The sequence below is a fragment of the Enhydra lutris genome, unplaced genomic scaffold (assembly GCF_002288905.1).
Source record: "Enhydra lutris kenyoni isolate GAN:26980312 unplaced genomic scaffold, ASM228890v2 scaffoldscaffold12, whole genome shotgun sequence".
In the NCBI taxonomy this organism is placed as follows: Eukaryota; Metazoa; Chordata; class Mammalia; order Carnivora; family Mustelidae; genus Enhydra; species Enhydra lutris.
The window spans coordinates 27,591,092-27,611,173 of NW_019154096.1; the positions used below are offsets into that span (position 1 = coordinate 27,591,092).

The window sequence follows — 20,082 nt, forward strand, 5'->3', positions numbered from 1 at the left end:
CTTCCCTCCATGTGCAGATGAGCTTTGAAGCGATGTGGGGGGAAAGACTGTTATTTGCTTTAGTCTTAAGTTTCTCCCACTCCAGTGAGGCAGACAAAACAGAAAAATAAGGATGTTTATTAAGGACATTTCTAGCCCACAGCTAGGGCTCATACTTAGCTCTATGAGCCACTGTCCAGCCTCATCCCCATTCAATGTGAATGACAGTAGGGAGGCTGGGCCACAGGTAGATCCCACTGATCCCACAGTAGGGGGTCCCTCCCACAGTCAGGTATAGATGTACTGCTGAGGATGAAGAGGGAAATCACTGGATTAATATGTTCCTCTACACCCTGCCTGGACCCTTTCATTCCTGCCCACCTTCCAAGACCATGGGTCAAAGGTGCCTAGTACCATGATGTGGGGTATCAAGGGAAGCCCCTTTAGAAGACCCCAGAGCTATGGGAAAGGACTTCCCTTCCCTTCTCAGCCATCCCAGGCCTCGGGGCCACTGAGGTAGAAGGGGTAGGGGCTGGGCCACTAATCCCCCTTGTGGGCCCTGCTCTGGGCTTGCCCTTTAGGGAACCAGGGGGCTTCTGCTGGTACAGGAGGCCCGGACATCAGCCCAGACTGGAATGTTGCAGTTCTTCCCGAAGCCATGAGGGCACTGGCTGTCCAAGCCGGCTTAGCAGCTTCGACAGATCCAAATTGTGGTTCCGGAAAAAATCCATAAGAAAAAGGCGGGACTAATAGGAGAAAAATGGAGGCAGAAATGGTAAGGAGTGGGGACAAGGATGAGATTTTAGAGGCAGAGAGGAATACCTTGTCCCAGGCTTTACTCACCTCAGCGTCCATATCTGGATACCTTCGGCCTTTGCTCTTGCCTAGACAGCGAGTCTTACCACCTTCAAGTCCCTGGCACCAGAATCCCTTATCTTCATCAAATCTGCTCAACAGGAAGAGGCCACTAGTTGGTAGGGAGAAAGGAAATTCAAGCCCCATAAATGTACACTACCTCTCCCAGCTCATAGGGACACATGTCTCTTCCAAGCAGACATGGTCAACCTGCTGCCCCATTTCCCCCAGATTCCTCCTCCCCTGGGTCATACTCTCCCACCTGAGGGTCCGTGTGTAGTTCAGAAAGGGTGTGATACCCAGGAACTTCTGGATGCTCTCCATTGAGGCAGCTGGGTTGGAACGCAGCTCTTGCCCATCCACAATCAGCAACTAAAGGGACAGGGATGGGGTTCCCTCTGTATTCCTTAGAAGCCTCTAGGCTGAAGGGGAAGAGGAGGGGAAGGGGAACCCTAACAAGGGCTCTTGGGGGATCATACCTGTCCAGAGGGGTAGTAAGTCAGCCAGCGCTGCAGATGTGTAGAATAATAGCCAGGGACAAGGCAGCGGTTCTGCAGGGAGCGAAGTGCCAGAGGGGCCTGAGAGGAGGCTGAAATCACCTGGTAGAAGGTATAATTCAGAGCAACTGGGTCTCCATGTGCCCGCTGGTGCTGAAGGACAAGGAATAGGAAGGGAAGGGATGGGTGATGTGACAATTATTCTGCCCTACTCTTGATCTAGTGAATAAACAGCATAGGAATCCTTCCCCAAAGCAACTGGTTTAGTTTCCCTACCTTCTTGCTTCCTGTCTAGCAGTCACCATCTCCCTTAAGCCCTAATGTAGCCCTAGTTTCAGGCTCACCTGATACCAGGAGTAGGCCCTGTCAGCAGGGTTGGTGAGCACAGTGATGATCTTGGCTCGTGGCAAGAGGGCAGCCCCCCGACGTGGTACAACCTCTGAGTCAAAGTAGGTGGCACTTTTTTCAAATAGAAAGTCAGTGCTGGCATTGGAAGGGACAGGGAAGAAGTCCATATACCTAGGGAGTAGTACAGATATGAGGCAGATAATTTGCAGAGTAAGCTGTGCTAGTGGAAGCTAGAATGGGGTACTGGGTGGGGAAGGGAGTGTTCCTCTGAGAAGCATTCCAAGGGGTCTCAGTCTCACCAATCAATGCCCTTGTGGTAATTAGGGCCGTTGAAGAACTGAATCTCCTCAAAGGTGCTGGGGCTAGGAAAGCTGCTAGTCACAGCTGGGTGCAGGCTCAGGAAGAAGTGAATAGCTGTGGTCCCTAAACGGGAGAGAAAGTCCAAAGTATTGTGGGAAAGCAGCCAGATCAACAACATGAGCTTTAAGAAGGTGAGAAAATAACTACTCTGGGTAGTAATAGCCCCTTTGGACAAACTACAGTGAGAGAAGGAAAGACTAAGAAAGGCCCAAGGAAGGGTTAAAATAGTAGTTCTCAGCCTTGACTGTATTAGAATCACTCGTGGATCTTTAAAAACAAAAACAAAAACAAAAACAACCAGATGATTCTGAGGTACCACCAGAATTAAGAAGCACTGTCTCAGGAGATTGGATTAAGGAGTGGTAGGGGGGCGCCTGGGTGGCTCAGTGGGTTAAAGCCTCTGCCTTCGGCTCAGGTCATGATCCCAGGGTCCTGGGATCGAGCCCCGTATCGGGCTCTCTGCTCAGCAGGGAGCTTGCTTCCCTCTCTCTGCCTGCCTCTCTGCCTACTTGTGATCTCTGTCAAATAAATAAATAAAATCTTAAAAAAAAAAAAAAAAAGGAGGGGTGGGTACGAGAAGGGAGTTCTTTGGCCAAAGAATCCTCTGGGTTTAAGGCAGGGCAAGAAATAGTTAGCTAGAGATGATTCACCTGTCTTCTGGGGTCCCACAATCAGGAACTTGGGGAGCCGATCACAGGTTTTCTCCTTGGACCAGATATCTTTGTGTCTCTTGTCATCACAGGGATTCTGAAAGTGAGGCAAAGAATCAGATGTCTAATCTTTCCTTCAACCCTTACCACCCTTAGCATGTCTCTCTGGTCAGCCAGAGCTCCATCCGTACCTGCCAAAGGGGGCTCCGTTCTTGAGGGAACAGTTCAAAGTACTTTCGTGCAAGAGGGACAGGAGGAAGGGTCTGTAGGCGCAGCCGTGTCCAGCATTGGAGGAAGCGCACCAGGCTCTCAAATGTATACAGGCCCAGCCGATCATTTCCATAATTGGATAGATGGGTCATAAAAATGCTGATCTGCAAGGGGGTGCCTGCATGTCAGAAGTGGGAGAGCCTACCCCACCTCTGAATCAGGCTTGGTGAGCAAAGGTCCTAGCCTACATACACTTTGACTTGCCAGTCTTCTAGCCCTTCCTCTCAGCACCTTACCGGATTAAGCAGCACTGTCAGAAAGAGCTCTCCACCTCGGATGCTCCGGTCTAGTTCATGAGAGCCTCCAGGATACTCATTATAGAAGATTGTATGAGTGAAGAGGCCACACGTCTGCCGTGGCAGTACCTAGAAAGCAGGAAAAGAAAGAGACAGATGAGATTTGAAAGGTGGAACGAAAAGTAGGTAAGGGACAAAAGTCCCTACAGCATCAGGATTCCCTGGGTTTGCAGAGGAGTGACTTATACCAATAGAACTTACTATGCGCATTATAACTTTTACCCCTCTACCCCCTACTATGTGAACTTGGACTAGAAGCTGACAGGACATAGGACAATGCAGGTTAGTGGCTGTCTAAACACAGGAGTTTGATTCAAGTTTGTATTGAGGGTCCCTCACCATAATGCCATTGTGAATGAAGCCACGGCGGTAGCGGGCAGGGCGGAGATGAGGATACTCCTCAGTGCTGGTCACCTGGATGCCCCACACAGATTTCCAGGCCTCATAGAGCTGCGTGTGGATGGGGTACACACCCGAGTGGTGGGGGGCCACAGCATACCCCAGATCCGTGGGAATCCCATGCTCCTGGGAATGGCATAGACTCTCACCAGGACCTGGTGAGGTTCAGGGAGTAGAGGGTAAAGAGGGTGGGGATGCCTCCACAGAAAGAAAAATGGACAGGGTAGGGAGAGGGCACCCCATTAGGAGAAGGTTGAAAAGGAAGCATTATCTCTGGGAAAAAGTATAGGAAAGAGATCCAAGGGTCTCACCAGAGCAAACTGTTTGTTGAGCCTCATCTGGTCAGCCAGCACGGAGCGATTGTGGAACAGGTGCGGCTGCATGTGGCTCCACATGTGGGGGAACCACCAGAACTCTTTGCGGTGCTTCAGCAGCATGTCGTCCCCTGAATCCTCCTCCTCTGTCCCTATGATCACACACTGACCACTGACCACAGCCAGTCAGGCCATGTGCCCTCCTCTGTTCTGTAATAATACTGACCACCTCCCATTCTCAGGACAAGACTGCTGACCTCTGACTACCTAAGCCGATTTGCCCCCTCTGCTGACTTGCTCTCCAGCCACCCATGCTAACCTAAATTCATATCCACTGCTAGCTCCTCACAACATTTGGTCCCCAAGCCCTGACGCTTTCCTCCAACTTCTCTGCCTAGGAAGATGAACAGTGAGGGGTCAGATCAAACTAAGCTTGATATGCTGAGGGAGCAGGAGAATACACTTACCAGTATGATAGAACTTGCCCGAGAAGCCCAAGTTGAAGGTGAAGTTGGGGACTAAGGTCCTGAGTTTGTTCTGGGTGGTCAACAGAGCCTGGGAAGGGTGGCAGGAACATGAGAAATCATGAGAGCAGACTACGTAGGAGAAAAATGAAAAGTGATGCTCTTCCTGACCAAAATGGGCAGGGATTAATACCTATGACAAGCTCAGAGTCAAGGGAGTCTGAAAGGACAGAGCCTGAAACAGCTTCTGAGGAAAGAAACTTGAGTCAGGAAAAAGACTGACCTCAACATCAGCCACCTTCATGCGGGTACCTTCTTTGCCCACAAAGATGTCATCGATGTCCACCAAGATGTAACGGTCAAGGTCTAGGCAGAGGCGCTTGCCAGTAAGGTATGCAACAGCATCAACAAAAACAAGTTTGTGGAGCCAGAAGGAAAGGCCATGGCCAAAGAGCACCCGCTGGATGCCATCATGAAGCCCCAGGTCCTGTATGATGGTGGGAAGCCGGGTCCGGCGAGGCACTGGTGCTGGCACAGGGGGCTCAGTTGGCCGAAGGCTGGCAAGAAGCACTGGTTCATATGTGCTATGATTGGATTGGAAGATGGTCCAGTCATCACCAGGCAGTGGCCCAGGTTCCAGGCGGCTGGGGCGTGTGAGATGCAGTAGGGGGGCAGAAGGATTCACCTGGTAGTCCCGGAGCCCCAAATTTGAGTGTAGGAAAAGGGGAAAGCCCTTGAGCTGGGCACTCAGTAGGCTATGTTCATGGGCTCGGAAAAAGCCAATGATGCCCACACCATATTCCACACAGTACCGGTCTAGCAGTTCCCGACTCCAGGCATCCAGGTTGACATACTTGAGAAGGTTTTCATAAATGACCAAGACGTAGCGGCCACGGGTATGATCAGTCAGTGTAGGCATGTCCCCTCGGCCAGGTGCTAGCTCGGTGCTGTAACGAAAACGACTAGACTCCAAGATGGCCACAATCTCCTGCCCCAGCTGTGAGTATGCACTCTCCACAAACACAAGGACTACAGGTTCAGTTCGTGCTGTCTCTGGTGGCCTGGGGGGCCGTGGTGGGACTGGAGGACGTGCGGGGCCAGGGCCAGCTGCCCCACCACTGCTGCAGTCTCCCAAGGGCAGGGGCAAGGGCTCCTTGGCCTTGGGGCTGGTGGATACATAGTAAGCCAGGAAGCCCATGGAGCCCAAACTGAACGCGATCAGCAGCAGTATGAGGCGGTGCAGTTCCAGCTGCCGAGCTGGGCGTACCACCTTCCACAGCTTGAGCATGGCGGGGAAGGGGAAGTAGGGATGGGGACTACCTCAGGGGATGGGAGGTAGGAGTTCTATAGGCTGGGGCTCTCGCAGGAGGGTAGAAGGATAGAAAAACAAGGGAAAAGGATTTCCTCAGGGTCAGTTCCCTGAAAAGCTGGAGTCAAGTTCCCTTACTTTTAGCGTAGGGGAGTTAGAAGGGGCAACAGGGGGCAACTGGACAAAGTCCATTGATATCAGGTCACCATGGCCCCCTGGTCCATGGCTTCAGGATGCAAATCTAGCCAGGCTCCACTCTTGGTCCTGCTGAGCTCCTCACATCAGAGGTCAACAAAGTTCATCATCTCTGCTCTCACTATTTGTAAGACAGAGAAATCAAGGGTTACTTCGTTCATCCATTCCCCTCTTCACCCATCTCTCTTACCTCCTGCTTACAGGATGATCTGTTCTCCCAAAAAAAAAAAAAAAAAAAAAAAAAAAAAGCTTCTGTAGAAGAACACTACAATCTGAGTCTCACACCTTCACTTCATAGCTTGTTCCCTTTCTTAGAATACTGTCTAAATTCTCCTTCCTGAGGAGTATATCCAAGGGTTGGAAGGGAACAAATCTTCCACCAGCAAGAGACCAAACAGCCCAGGAGACTGAAAATGAACCTGCTCTGAAAGAAGTTTCCAGCCCACAACGGAGCAGTTGGGTCAGTGGTCAGCCTGGGAGGAAAAGACGGAAAGACCCACAAGTCCTGTGCTCCAACGAAAGATCAGATAAGAGGAAACCCATGAGTCTGTTAATCTTCCTCATCAATCAAACCCAACATCACAAGTTAAAAGCACTAACGAACTTGCAGTCAGGAGAACACTATGGTGGGGGTTGCTGAAGAGGCCAGAGAAATGCTGCTAGCTAATCATTCTATTCGCTTCCAAACCCAGAACCTGGAGACTCTATTTTCCATGGCTTTCGAAAAGTACTCATCCCCTGCCCTTCACCTCACCTGCACCAGTGTGGGAGAGGTGATAAAAATGTACCCCCAGGGCAGGCCATATCACAGGGGTCTAAGATAAGCTCTGAGTCCAGAGTCCCTCTCCCTATCACCTCAGTTTTCCTTCCTAACTCAGCCTTGGTGATACTATATCCCATCACTGAACAGCTCAGAAAGGTTCTGAGCCAGCCTGTGGAGATATGAGGGACTGAATCCCGTTACAAAAAAACAGAGCAAACTGTGTGGGGCTGGATGAGAGCAACAGGAGCTTAAGTCATATCCAACCAATAAGAGACGGGTAAGGACAATGTGATCAGAAAACAGTTTCAGGGAGACCTAATTTTGAAGACTGTTTTCTTCAATAGACAGACTGCTTCTAGAAGCTCTATCGTTGCTCTCTCTAGCTTAGCCATTCCTAGTAAGTGCAGTGGCTGGCAATCCTTCTCTACTACCCCCTCCCAGACATACACATCTCAGGGGGTGATTAGGCAGAGACAGGGTTTCTCAGAATTGAGAGAGACAATTTAAAAACAGTTCAGCTTTGGCCTGGGTCAAATTAACTGATGTGAAAAGCAAGCTGGGAGAGAATCAAAATGGTGATGGAAAGGAGGGAATCTTAAGAGGTAAAGGAAACTCCTGGGGGGAAACACAGTAGTGCAAAGTCATCACTGAGGTGAGACACTCAGGGTATCTCACCCCTTAATGTTAAGAATAACAGTAAATAGTTACTGACAGCTTATTCTTTGTCAGACATTCTTCTAAGAGCTTCTCATATGTTTAATGCTCACATCAGCCCTGGGAGGTAGGTAAGAGGTAGAGACTATTATTACCCCCATTTTACATACGAGTAATCTGAGGTCCAGAGAAGCTTAGAAACTTGCCCAGGATCACACAGCTCAGTCAGTGGAAGAACTGGGATTCAAAGTCAGGCCTGTCAAGCTCCACAGCCGGGGATCTTAAACCACTGCATGTTGGCTTCACACCTAGAAGCAGCAGCAATATTCAGGGAAGGGGCGCTGAGGGAGCTATGGGGTAGAGTGTGGGATGGGATAGGAACGCGGGGTAGGGTATGCTGTACCCGTGGGCAACAGCGGGAGGTTTCTGAGGCAGAAACCAAAGGGGTCACCCAGGCCCGGGCTGGGCGACAGAACCAGTGGTAGGGACTGGGGAAGGCAGGGCTGGGGGCCCCGCGCGGGGAGACGAGCGGTGCAGACGCCGTGGGAGGAGGGGGTACCCAGCCGCGACACGGGAATGCGGGGTTGGCACCCCGGGGGGGGGTACCTGCTGAGGGGGAACATGAGGTCACAGGTGGATATGAAGGGAGCGCTGGTTGGGGACCAGGCAAGGGACGCGCTGAGAAGAGCCTGGCGTGACATCGAGGCAGGCGCTGGGCTGGGAGAGCCCGAAGGGAGAAGGAGCCCCGTACGGAGGGCCCTGAGGCCACTCCGAGGGAGGCTAGTGGAAGGGACGCACGACCGGGGCGCTCTGGGCCGCACTGGGGGCCGCCCAGGACAACCCCGCGGGTGGTTATGGTGGCTACAGTGAGAGGAAGTCTGTGAGGGGAGGAACTGCGGGAACCGTGGGTGGGGGCCACACTCTGAGTGGGGGTGGTTACCCTCAAGGGCGGCTCACCCGGCGGACTAGGCGGCGTCCCCGCTGGCCCCGGGCTCCGCCGCGTCCCGGGGCTGCCCGGCTTCCCAGCTCTCGGGGCCTCGGGCCGCGTCGCGGCGGCTCCGCCATCTCCGAGCGAACGCTCTGCCGCAGCCGGGCCCAACCACCGCTCCCACCCGGGGGGGAGGCGGCGCGCTGCCGCTCGCGGCGCCCGCTCAGGTCCCCTCAGAGTCCGGGCCTCGCAGCCGCACTGCCGAGATGCCGGGCAGCCGAACGGTCCTCCGCAGCGCTCTGTGGAACCTTGGACTCCGGGACGGTGGGCTGCGCGCCCCGCCCGCAGAGGCGCACCCCCTCCTCCCCGCCCGGTGGCACAGTCTGGCGAGCGTCGGGCGCCGCGACTCCCCGGGCAGGGGCGGGCCCAGGCTGCGGGCTCGTCCACTCAGCCCGGCGGAGGGGGAGCCGAGTCGACCCACTGAGGGGCCGGGGGGCGGGGCAGCCCTTGGCGCGGGCGGGGCCCGGGGGCGGGGCGAGACCCCTGGCCCACCAGTGAAGGGCCCGCAGCTTTCCCCCACCCCCACCCCCAAACTCATCTGTGCAGCCCGGTGGGCCGGTTGGTGGTCGATGAGTTTATGAGCAAGTTTTCTTCAAAAATGGGCCCCAAGGGAGTGGGAGAAGCTACATCCATCTCTCCATCTGAAGCCTTGTAACCCAGGCTGCTAAACTCTTAAGCCTTTGGCTATAAGCCTCCAACAGCAGTAACACAATGGACTGTTTAAAGGTTATTTTATTAAATATCTTCAGTTCAAGGTTTCATTGTAACAAAGCTATGAAGGGTCTACCAACATTCAGAACAAACACTAACTATTTTTAAATTATTTCTATGTCATCATGCAAAAATTCTGCATCAAATGCCTTCCATTTCCTGTTTAAAAGGTGATTTTTTTTTTTAATAGTCTATTATCTATAGATGCTGACATTAGCCCCAGAAGAGGAGTAAGAATGCTAAGAAGTGGGGCTGGAGCAGCCATATGAAGCTATGGGTCTTAATGAACTCCAAGACCGTTTGTCTTCAAGCCAGCAAAACCAAACCCTGTGGTGAAGGCGTCTGCGTGCTGGTACTGCAGGCTGCAGGGCAAGAAAGGGCTAGGGCCCAGGGGCTGAGGCATGCATGAGGTGCTCAGAGGAGCCTGGCTAAACCCAAGCACCAGCACCTGTGAGTCTGCTCTCTTCTCAGCTGGCTCCAAGGTAAATCTGTAGCTTTGCCTCTTCTCCCAGTTCCTGTGCCTCCTACACGTAGTCCAGGAAGCTGGGTTTACCCACCTTTCCCCCAATAGTGCAGATATTTGTGCAGGTAAGTCTGCACAGTTGTTTTGGGGAAACCGAGGCCATGACCAATTGCTCCTCCATTATCTTCTCTCCTAACTGTTTAGAGTATAGATCTTTCTCTCCTGGAATGGAACTCCTTGAGCACAAAGAGGGACAATGAATGTAGGAGCCTTGGCTCTGGACACCTCTTTTGGATACATGCAGGTTGGGGGGGGGTGATGCCCATGCAGATTGTCCAGCAGTAAGTCATATACTTCAGTTGGTCAGTAGAGAAGCCTCTTTAAAGAGAACACCTCTTCTTGCTAGAGCAGTCAGTTCAGTCTCAAAGACAGGAAAAGAGATGGACGTGCAGCAAGGAAAGAGTAAGAAGGGAGGCAGTCCTGAGGGCAGCCTGAATGCATAGAAACAACCATCAACTCAATCCCGCTGCCTCACTCCTCCCATCCCACAGGGGCACTTGGCAGAGGGCCCAGGCCCAGATGAGGGTCAGCACGGGGACCACCACCATGAAAAGGCAAGACAAAGATGGTCCAAATCAGCACAGAAACAGAACCGCCAAAGGCAGCAAGGAGAGCCCTGCCCTGGGCCTGGCTCTCTCCTTGCTAAGTTATAAGAAAACAAACACAAAGCAAAGCAGCAACCCCTCCCTCTTCCCAGCTGCAGGTATGGGGCCTCAGTATCAGGGCCCACGTGCATTGTGCATCCTAGAGAAATGGATGAGTAAGTAAGTGAGTACATGTCAGACTAACACGAGGTTTCTCATCTGGTTTGCAGCGGTCACACTTCAGCACCGATTCTCTTCCCTTCTACACTAAACGAAACAGTACAGCAACGTCCAGGCCCTCAGTCCCGAGGTCACTGCTTCTCAGCTGCCTCCACAGCAGGCTGGGAGCTCTGTGTTCTCTCCCAGGTAGGTCTGATGGCCACGATGTTCTCATCAGCCTCATTCTAGGCGCTATGCAAGTTCAGAAGAAGTCCGTTCCTAGACCTGGGGCAGGCAGGCCACCTCAGGGGCTGCAGTCACATCACAGCCCCCAGAGCTCTGTCAGAGTTCTCGCCTGGTCCCCTGGGTCCACGGAGGCCAGAGGCCGGGCTCACCTCTTCAGGGCTGGCGGGTGAGCCGGCTGCTCATGCCAGGACGGGTGTCACACAAACTCCTGCCTTCTTGCCAGCCCAAGGGCTATCGGGTTTTAAAACGCATCATGGTATGGATTCCGTTTTGTTTTGTTTTTTTAAAAACAATCTTTTTTTCTTTTTTTTTTTCCTTAAATGTAAAAAACACCTCGGTACAGCAGAGACAGACACAAAGGGCGGGCGGGAGGGCTGCATGCAGGGGCGTGCATTGGCTGCTGCCGCTTTGTAATTTAATTGTTTTAAACCTCAAACGAACAGGACTGCCGCTGTCACTCAGGCCCTCCAGAGCCACTGGCTGCGAAGGTTTGACCTCCGGCTGGGATCTCCTAATGTCCCTGTCAAAGAGGACAGATGTGGTAACAGAACAAAGGACAATAAGCACACAGATGAGTTCCAGGGACTTCAACACACGACACACGTGGCCAAGTCTGCCTGAGAAGGTGGAGGATGGGGGAGAAGCTAGCATTCAAATATAACATCGCTTCACATTTGCTGAGCAAATGCTTCACTTAGGAGTATCTTATTTAATCCTCAATGAAGTAGGTACCACTCTCTCTTTCTCTCTCTCTTTTTTGACAGTTAAAGAAACTGAGGCTTAGGGTAGGGAAATCACCTGCCCAAAGTCACTCAACTCGGAGTTCTGGAGCCAAACCTAAGTCTGTCTGACGGCCTCTGCCACTCCCCTGGGACGGTCCACGTCTCCTCCCCCAGTGCCACTTTTCAACCTCCTCTTCCTTCTCTGATCCCATCTGTCCCCTTCCTCGCCCCCCTACCAGGTGCACCTGTGGCTGAGCTCACTGCAGCGGTGCAGCAGGGGCTCCTGAGCAGTGATAGTGGACATTGAGCCACTTGCCATCCCGGCGGTGCCAGACCCGGGTCTCCTCCGACTGGCTGGTGCGAGGCCGACCCTGCCCATCGATGTACTGGGTGAGGCGGATGTAGGCGATGCAAGCTGCGTCCTCCCCGATCACGTGGACGTGCGGGTTCAGGATGGTGGTGTGGATGGGCTTGCTGTTCTTGGACAGAACTGCAGGGGGCAAGGCAGAGTGTGGGAGGCAGGAGGGCGTCAGGCCTGGGCACTGATTTCCCTCCCAGCCTGCGCTTCTGGGTCTCACCCTCTCTCCAGCAACCATTCTGGGAGTCTCTAAGTCCCCCACACACCAGAGGCCAGGAAATCCCAGAACATTAGTCTCAGTTGTCCAAAAGGAAGAAAGAGGTGGAGAACGATGATAATAGCAACTGCTACTTTAATCAGACATTGTGCTGGGGATTTTTACATACATAAGCTATATTTCTTGGTCAGTATTTATTATAAGATAATGAAACAGGCTCAAGGAGGTTAAGTAATTTGCTCAAATCACACAACATTTGAACTCAGGACCAGCTGACTCTTAACTAAAGCCTAAGATCTTTCCACTCTTCCAGGCTGATGTTTAGATTTCATAAGGGTTGGCTTGTCCCTAACTGGCTGCAGAGCAAAATCCAGAGCTTAAGATTTCAAAGTGCATTTGTGATTTAGAAAAAAAAAAAAAATGTCTGAAGTTAAAACAGAATCACCAAAGCACCAAGCTCAGGATGTTCCCAGGGTTCCCAGGTTCTTCTGGGGGAAAGCCAAAAGAAGTTGTATTGCCATTATCAGCAAACACGGCAGATTGAATTGGTTTAAATGAGATTCACATTTTAATTCATTTCAGATGTTGGATAGGGGCTACCTGAGACCCACTCTAGGGCTTCTATAAACTCTGAAACTGCTTCTGGCTAACAGAATTACTTAGATAGTCAAAGGCTTACATTTGCAGCTGAGACAGGGAGAGGATGGTAGTTAGTAGAGAAAACAGTGACAAAATAAAACTTGGGGCAGGATGGGGAAGGCCTAGGATAAAGCAGGAAAGAAAAGAAAAAAAAAAAAAAAAAAACAGGGAGGAGGAGGGTGCTAGAGAGTGGAGAGAAAGATAGGAAGAGGTGGTGATTCATCTTCTCCCCTGGGACTTCCACGAACTGTCCAGAGTGCACAGCCCCTTAGGCAGGACTGTCTCCCTCCATATTCAGGAGGGACCCAAGCCACAACTTCTGATCTCACAGATCACCTACAGTGCCCTGCTACTTGCTTGTACATCCTTATCCTGGTTTTACTTTCCTCTACTGTGAAACCTGTAGATAGAGAGCTTTCGTTATTACTTGCTGACATCATGTCAACCTGATCTCAGTGGTTTCCAGTGTTCATGGAAAGAGGTGAGGCTTAAAGGAACAGAGACCCTGATTGTGAAACCAGTGTTGCCACAAAGCTGCTGCAGGATGAAGGCGCACGTGGGGCTCTGGAGCAGGTCCTTCAAAGATGTCAGTTTAAGACCATCCTCAGGGTACAAGGAGGCAAACGCATAGATCAGGGTGCAGCCAAAGCAGGTCAAATAAGGGAAAAGCGGGCAACTGGGAAGAGGAGAAGGTGAGCAGGGACAGAGGCAAAGGGGGTGAAGGGGCAGGCAGGAGTATATCAGCAGCACGAACCCACTCACGATTCTCAAAGTAAAACTTATGGAAATCCATCCCCTCCACGAGGTTACCAAGGGCCTCAGGCTCAAAGGAAGTGAGGCCTGGATCGCAAATCTTCCTGCAGAAAGAAAAGCAGCCTGTCAGTCTCCTACAGGGATGACTTGTGTTTCTTTCTTGTCAGTGGCATCTGTCCTGCAGCAGGTTAGCTGTGGGCTAGGCCTGACAAGATGGCTAAGACCTTAGGGGGTGCGGAGTACTATCACAGGGTATCTGCCCGGGAGAGACCCCAGCCCAAGGGCCGGGTGTTTAATTCAGGCACTGTGCCCAAGGCCCGGCTTTCTCTTTTCCCAGGGTCCAAGTTGATTTTGGGGAGGAGAGGAGGCCTCAAGAGAAAATTTAGGTCACAAGGAAACGGGTCTCTACTCACGTGTAGGCTTCAAAGTCCCCATTGTTGATGGCCTCAATCAGTTGTTCCGTGATCTTAATGATCTCCTGTTTTCGCACTGGGCGGGGCGGGGGGGGGGGGGAAATCCAGCAATTTACCTGCCTGGGACTGGGGAGCTCCCAAGTGACAGAGAGCCCTCCCCAATCCTTCAGAGAATCCCCTGTGATCTCTGTGACAAAGACATCCCTCTTCCCTGTCTTGAACACTAAGTCCCTCCGCAGGAAGAGTGAGCCCACTTTTCTCTTCATTCCTTCTCTGTTGTCTACAGAGTTAACAGCCCCCTCCTCCTGAAGCCTACCCATTAGGTATGGTTTTCTAGCCTTTGTCTCCCTCTCCATCAACAACCAGGATGCAGAAAACATTCTTATCTTTTACAGTTGAGGAATCTGGCCATCATTAATACTCTGCCCAGAGTCCATGTATCCCATCCCCAGCACGTTCAGCCTCTCAAAGAAGCATCTCCCAAGATGGCTGTTTCCACTACCTGTTTACTTCTCTCACCTGAAGGGGCTCAGTCAGGTCTCAATTACCAGCACCACCACACCAGCCCCAGCCCTCACTCAGTGGTCCAGAACCTAGCCCTGGGCAGCAGCCAGCCTGAGAGCAGAATCTAGCCAGGGATAAGGGCGCTAAAAGGATGAACAGAGCCCCAGGATGGAAGCTTAATTCTCTTCACCCTGCTCATCTCCTCCACAGGGCTTTTCTCGGATAAGGGATCTTGGAACTATAAACACTTTTTTAAAGTGGAGCTTCCCGCTGAGGAGATGGCTCCATTTACCCTGGACGAGCCTTGGGAAAGCTCTAAATCTCACACCAGCTCTCATGCCAGGATGTGTCCCTCAAGAAAACAAAGACAAGGTTCAGAATGATAGGCAGGCAGACTGGTGGCCTCAGAGCCCCCCACCCCCAGCCCATCCAAAGCCAAGGGACTGCTGCTGGCTGTATCCTGACAGGGAGCACCACTATCAGCAGGGGCACCGCTAGGGTAAGTGAGGGCTCAAGACTGAGCTCAGGCTAACCCTGACCAGAGCCCCGGGCTGGACCAGGCCACAAGCCTCTCCTCATAAGAGCGAGAGGCTGCGAGACAAATGTGAGCATTAGGATAGCACAGCCAAGAGGCACAGCTGGGAGAGGGCAGTGCAGCCAAAAACACAGCCAGGTGGGGGCCCCACAGCCACCAGCACTGTCAGGGAGACAGCTCCGGGGAGTAAGCAGCATGTTAGGGGAACAAACGAGCTCTATCGACTTCCCAGAGGCAAGCAGGTAAGTGTGTACACACACACACACACACACACACACACACACACACACATAGATACACACACATACACACCCTCTCCAACCCCACCAAACCCATTTGCAGGACCTGACTGGGGCCCTATGGGTGAAGAGGATTGTGTTCATTAACTCTAAAAGGATAGATGGTAGAAGGAAAAGAAGCAGACAAAGGCATTCTCTACATAGACACAACTTAAAATATAAATATGAGCTACCGTTAACCCAGCAAGTCATCGTATCAAGACATTCTACTATCTCATTTATTTTTCATGACAGTGCTCTGAGGTAGGTGCTATTTGACTCCCACTTCATAGATAAGGAGGCCGAGGCTCTGGGAGGTGTAAGCTACTTCACACATTTCCAAAGGTAGCGTAGATGGGATTTAAACTGGGGTCTGTCTCACCCCAAGCCTCACACTCTTAATATGATATGCTGAGCCTCAGGCAACACCACATCCCAACATGGTTCTTGGCTACAGCAATTTCATCACCACCCCCGCTCCCACCACCTTTGACCTGATTTCTGACTCAGCCTTTCTTCCTGGCTCATTGCTGAGGCGAGGCCCACTGAACATCCCAGGGGCTTCCTGTTCCTTCCCACCATGCCCTGTTCTTCCACCCCCTCTTCTTTATGTCTTTGGGCCCTGGTTTCAGAGGCCCCTGCCTGCTATTAACAGCACCTCCAATCAGCTCCCCCACCCAGCAGAGGCTGAGCTCCCCAAGCTTACTAAGACAGCTGGGTTGGGCTGACAGCTCGGGGTGGGGGGGTGGGGGAATCCCTGAGGGGCTTCAGGATGAGCCAGGGAGACAGAAGCCAGATTGTGCCTCCCTCACACTTACTGGCTGAGGAGCAGAGAGAAGGCTGGGGCTGCATGCCTGCAGAGGGGGCTGTTCTGTCCCGGGAGCTCCGTCCTTCAGGCACCGAGCTGCCATTCCCAGTGCGGAGCGGGGCAGCTAGCCAGCCAGGGCAGGGCAGGGCAAGGCAGAGCAGCCAAAACAAACAGAACAAGGCAGGTGAGCGAGCAAGCCAGACAGGACCCAAGCCCGTGGCACTGCAGAGCCGGGGCAAGGCAACGCCTCGGGCTGCTGTGGACACTGGACCACATCCCACGCTGCCGCCCCTGCCAGAGAGGCCTCCCAGCTGACAGCCCCAGGAAGGTACACAGACTTGGGCTTGCGGCTCCCAGAGGAGCCTTCAAATAGCCTGTTATAAGGACCCCTGCTCCCAGGGAAGATGTAGGGGGCTAGGCTACAAAATCAAGAGCCAAGAAGGAGCCACTTACTCCACAGCACCCCCAGAACTGAACTGCTCTGGCCCAATTCCCAGCAGCCCTAGAGGTACTGTTCTTCACTACCTTATATGTTTATGCTTTCTATTTTTTGGTTCCCAACGGTTTAGTGGCCCTCTACTGCCCCTGGGTGTGCTCTCAGCTCTGTCCTTCTGCATTTCTCCATCTGTTCTGTGAGCCTGGCCTCGGGTCACTTACTGCTGGCAAAGGCAGCGATTCCAGGAGGCCAAACCGAACAGCAGAGCTGAGATTCCCTGTGGTCTGGTCTGCCACGCCCTCCCACACCCCCTGGCCCTCTGGCCAGGTCCACACTTAGGCTGGTGGTCCTCACGGGACCATCAGGACATGGCCAAATGTGGTTCTGACTCCACCACTCATGCCAAGACTTTGTGATGAGAGTCGCTGATCCCAGTGTACCCAGGACTGTTCCAGTTTTAAAAGTGAAAGTTCCACATCCTGGGAATCGCCTCAGTCCTAGGGAAATCGGGATGGTGGGTCACCCTCCTAATGACTTACTGTATTTGTGGGCTACTTCTGCAGGGACTCCGGACGTTCCTGTACTGGGATGTCACATCACTATTGGCAACAGGGACAGTTCTCTGAGCCCTGGCCCCGGAAAGCCTCAGGTAAAGCTCTAGCTTAGCTATTCTAGACTTGGGGGTTAAAGAAGAGAAGCCTCTTGCCCAACCCAACCAGGCCAGCCAGGGACCTCACATCTTAGCCCATGGGAAGGAGCTTTTATGCCAAAGCCCTCTCCTGGAGTAGAAGGAGTCAATTCTCAGTTCTGGGTACAGACAAGACAGGTGCCCATTGGAGCCAAGGTACCTGGGACACTGCTAGGGTCCCTTCCCCACCAAGGGCCAGCACCTACCTTTGAGGTCTTCATCTTCTGTGGTGGTGTTGCAGCTCTCCGTGGAGCCCTGTAGGCCAAAAAGAATATGATTCTATACACTCAGGCCCTACACCGGAGGAACCAAACAGAACAAAAGTAGAGTGTACTCCTGCAGGAGATGCAAGGAAGAATCAGAGAAGGTTTGATTTTCACCCCTGCCATCTGACTTTTTTTACAGAACCCTGGATTCCTAAACTCCCTCCCTAGTCTTCCCCAACTCAGTAAATGACACTATCTATCCTGTTGTTAAAAGTTAGAGTCCTCTTCTAGGTTTGATTCTAGGTTGAATCTTGGTTTTCTTTCCCTTATATCTTAATCATACAATCTAAATTCAGCTCTGTCAGTCCTACCTCCTGTCTCCTACCTCTTCTCTTCATTTTTTTTTTTTTCAAAGATTTTATGTTGAAGCAATCTCTATATCCAATGTGGGCCTCAAATGCACCACCCTGTGCTGGAGATTCACACGCTCTATCCACTGAGCCAGCCAGGCACCCCTACGTCTTCTCTTCAAACGCACAGCTACACGCTGAGTCCAAGTGACCAGTGTCTGGCACCCAGACTACAATTGCTTCCCAGTACCCCTGCACCCATGCCTGCCTCCTCCCTAAAGTTCCTGCCCACAACATGGCTGGAGGGGCTTTCCAAAGTGTCAATTAGACTGACTATTACTCCCCGGCAAAGAACATTGGGATAGCTTCTCCTTGCTGCTGGAAGAAGATGCATCCGGCCATGTGGTGCTATGTAGCACGCCTGCCTACTTCTCCAGCGTCTCCCACTCCTGTCGCTCTCCCCCGGCCCTACGCTGTAGGCTCTGTTTCATTTCCTCTGTTCTGCGTATAGGCTAAGCCCTGCACTTACAGCTCTCCTGTCTAGGGCACTCTGCCCCAGAGTCTGCCTGGCTGTCTCCTTCCCACCGTTTAGTTTTTAGCTCAAAGACTTGCCTCCTGAGGGAGGTCCTTCCCTGACCACTTAAAGAAAAGCACTGCTCACCCCCTCTCTTTTCTCTGTGTCATTTTCTTTGTAACACTTACCACTACTGGATTTTATCTGACTTATTTGGTATGGGGTTTATTATCTGCCTCCCCTACACCTGTGGAGAGAGATTTTTGTCTTGTGTCACCTCTGCAAACCAGACCCATGGATGGTCTGGGGCTCAATAAATATTTACTAAGGGGGTGCCAAGTAGACAACAAGGGTATTGAGGGCATAATAGGGCGAGGCAATGGAGGATGCTCTAGGGTCTGATTATATTCTTGTCTCTGTTTTTCTAGCTGTTTGCTATCATTTAAGCCTGGAGGGAGACTCCACTGTTATTATCCTTCATTTACAGATAAGGAAATTGAGGTGCAGAGTGCTATAGTGGCTGACTCAGTGGCCCGGGATTCAAACCCCCGCCTGTGTGACTAGAGGGCGTAAAGTATAATGCCCTTCCAGGGAACAGAGTGACAAACAGGTATAAGCTATCCCCAGCCTAGACTCCGCACACACTTTGGCCTCAAGGCGCGGCCTGCAGGCTGCCATCTGCAGGACCCTAGACCCTGGGACCCAGTCCACCTGTTTCCTGCTGATCCGTAAAGCAGGAGACCAGCTCATGAGCCACTCACCTTGATCCCATCTGTAGCATTGTGTACCACGGTGGTCTGTGGCTCCTGTGAGAGAAGATGAAAATTATCCTCCTGACCTGGGGACAGACCTTTGGCTCTTTCCTGAGGGACCCCATCCGTAGCCCAGTCCCTCATAGACTCTATGATGACCACTGAGGCCTGCCCACCAGCTATTCCTATAAGACAAAATATCCCGGCTCATCTGAGTCCCAGGCAGCTAGGAAGCCTCAGATTTAGGGGACAGTACTGGCTGAGTAAGAAGGACAGGGCTGGAACTTAGCAAGAGCAGGTACCAGAAAAGAGGAGAGGACAAGAGCCTCTGTCCGTGATTCCTGCTGGATCTGAGGGTTCTTTCCCCATGGAACAAGTATGCTGGAGGAGCCATGGGGCTGAGGGCACAGGCCAGGCCCTGCCAACAGCATTCACCAAGGGGTGTGTAGGAGGTAGGGACACAGACCAGACTAAAGTCTCCCAGAAAGACCCAGAACGCCCCCTCAGCAAGCTGAGCCAGGGAACTGCCTGCTTTACCATCTTTTGTGTTCCCCAGACTTCCTGTCCCTGATGTGCCCCGAGGCAGTGCAAGGGTCCAGGGCTGCAGGCAGTAGGAGCAGCAGGCACAATTACCCCTCCTTCTCTCCCAGGCATCCCCCCTGCCAACTCTCTCATTAGTCACTACCAGCAGAAAGAGCTCTGGGAGCACATGGTGCCCCCAGCATGGGGCTCTCCAGGATCTTAGAGACCTCAGCACCATCCAGAGGTGGGGGACCCCAGTCCTCCTTCCTGCTCGTAGCTTTGCGAAGTAGAGGGTGAGGCAGGTTTTACAAGGAGGCCTCCAGGAAATGAACGACAGGTCCCAAGAAAGCTCCTACCCTCTTCTTTTATAAGCCACTCACCTTCCCGGCCCCCACAGCAGACCCAAGGGGGCCCAGCCTGGGGCTAAGAGGTTTAGCTGAGAGCCCTGACCCCTCTTCCCCACCCTCCACAGCAGAAGGAGCAGGAGCGGTAGTTCCGAGGTGCAGGAAGGAGCATGGCACATGGGACAATGAGGGGGAAGGGGCCCACAGGGCAGGACACAAAGCAGCCTGCTCTACAGGGATGAGAAGGTCAAGGCCAAGGAGGCCTGGGAGGGAGGGCAAGAAGAGGAAGGGAGAAGGAGCGGGAGGCAGCCAGGGGCAGGGGCGGAGAAGCCGGAGTCAGGAGGTACCATGGCCGTCTGCAAGGGCGCGGGCTCTTGGGCTGGGCTTACGAGACTGTTTTTGTTGTTGCTCTGTGGCTGAGACAAGAAAACAGATGGTTTAGTTCCTCTAGAGTCGCCAAAACTGCTCAGGTTCGACTC

The 20,082-nt window shown here is 52.5% G+C and overlaps 2 protein-coding genes across 12 annotated transcripts in view; both read right to left on the bottom strand.

The window, feature by feature from the left end:
* Positions 1–96: 96 nt before the first annotated feature.
* Positions 97–8,491, bottom strand: LOC111145133 (N-deacetylase and N-sulfotransferase 2). 2 transcript variants are annotated; one of them, XM_022499821.1, is made up of 15 exons: positions 8,311–8,491; positions 7,524–7,661; positions 4,716–6,057; positions 4,436–4,523; positions 3,966–4,120; positions 3,595–3,780; positions 3,196–3,324; positions 2,881–3,063; positions 2,690–2,786; positions 1,979–2,102; positions 1,676–1,850; positions 1,314–1,433; positions 1,097–1,206; positions 823–925; positions 97–725 (listed from the first exon to the last, which is right to left on the bottom strand). In XM_022499821.1, the coding sequence occupies exons 3-15, from the start codon at positions 5,718–5,720 to the stop codon at positions 600–602; spliced, it is 2,601 nt and encodes an 866-aa protein (XP_022355529.1). In that variant the 5' UTR covers positions 5,721–6,057; positions 7,524–7,661; positions 8,311–8,491; the 3' UTR covers positions 97–599. The 2 variants fall into 2 exon arrangements, with proteins under 2 accessions (XP_022355529.1, XP_022355527.1); XM_022499819.1 differs by having other exon boundaries at positions 1,314–1,484.
* A 564-nt stretch (positions 8,492–9,055) lies between these two features.
* LOC111145432 (calcium/calmodulin dependent protein kinase II gamma) overlaps positions 9,056–20,082 on the bottom strand; it is a 53,856-nt gene continuing 42,829 nt past the window's right edge. For 4 of the 10 annotated variants that reach the window (XM_022500318.1, XM_022500314.1, XM_022500313.1 and 1 more), the window contains 8 exons: positions 19,951–20,019; positions 18,747–18,791; positions 17,122–17,170; positions 15,802–15,915; positions 13,667–13,742; positions 13,263–13,357; positions 11,532–11,776; positions 9,056–11,084 (listed from right to left, as the gene is read on the bottom strand). In XM_022500318.1, coding sequence (XP_022356026.1) covers positions 11,544–11,776; positions 13,263–13,357; positions 13,667–13,742; positions 15,802–15,915; positions 17,122–17,170; positions 18,747–18,791; positions 19,951–20,019 — 681 coding nt within the window. In that variant the 3' untranslated portion in view covers positions 9,056–11,084; positions 11,532–11,543. The remainder of the gene's footprint in view (positions 11,085–11,531; positions 11,777–13,262; positions 13,358–13,666; positions 13,743–15,801; positions 15,916–17,121; positions 17,171–18,746; positions 18,792–19,950; positions 20,020–20,082) is intronic. The other 6 variants (XM_022500321.1, XM_022500320.1, XM_022500322.1 and 3 more) reach the window with 3 other exon arrangements.

What these genes read in the sequence shown, in the direction of transcription:
- LOC111145133 (XM_022499819.1), bottom strand. Translation starts at nt 5,720, where the DNA reads ATGCTCAAGCTGTGGAAGGTGGTACGCCCAGCTCGGCAGCTGGAACTG. An exon ending in GGGCAAGTTCTATCATACTG is followed by an intron (nt 4,121 to 4,435) that starts GTAAGTGTATTC and finishes GTGTGATCATAG; the next exon opens with GGACAGAGGAGGAGGATTCA. An exon ending in AACTACACACGGACCCTCAG is followed by an intron (nt 926 to 1,096) that starts GTGGGAGAGTAT and finishes CCTGTTGAGCAG; the next exon opens with ATTTGATGAAGATAAGGGAT.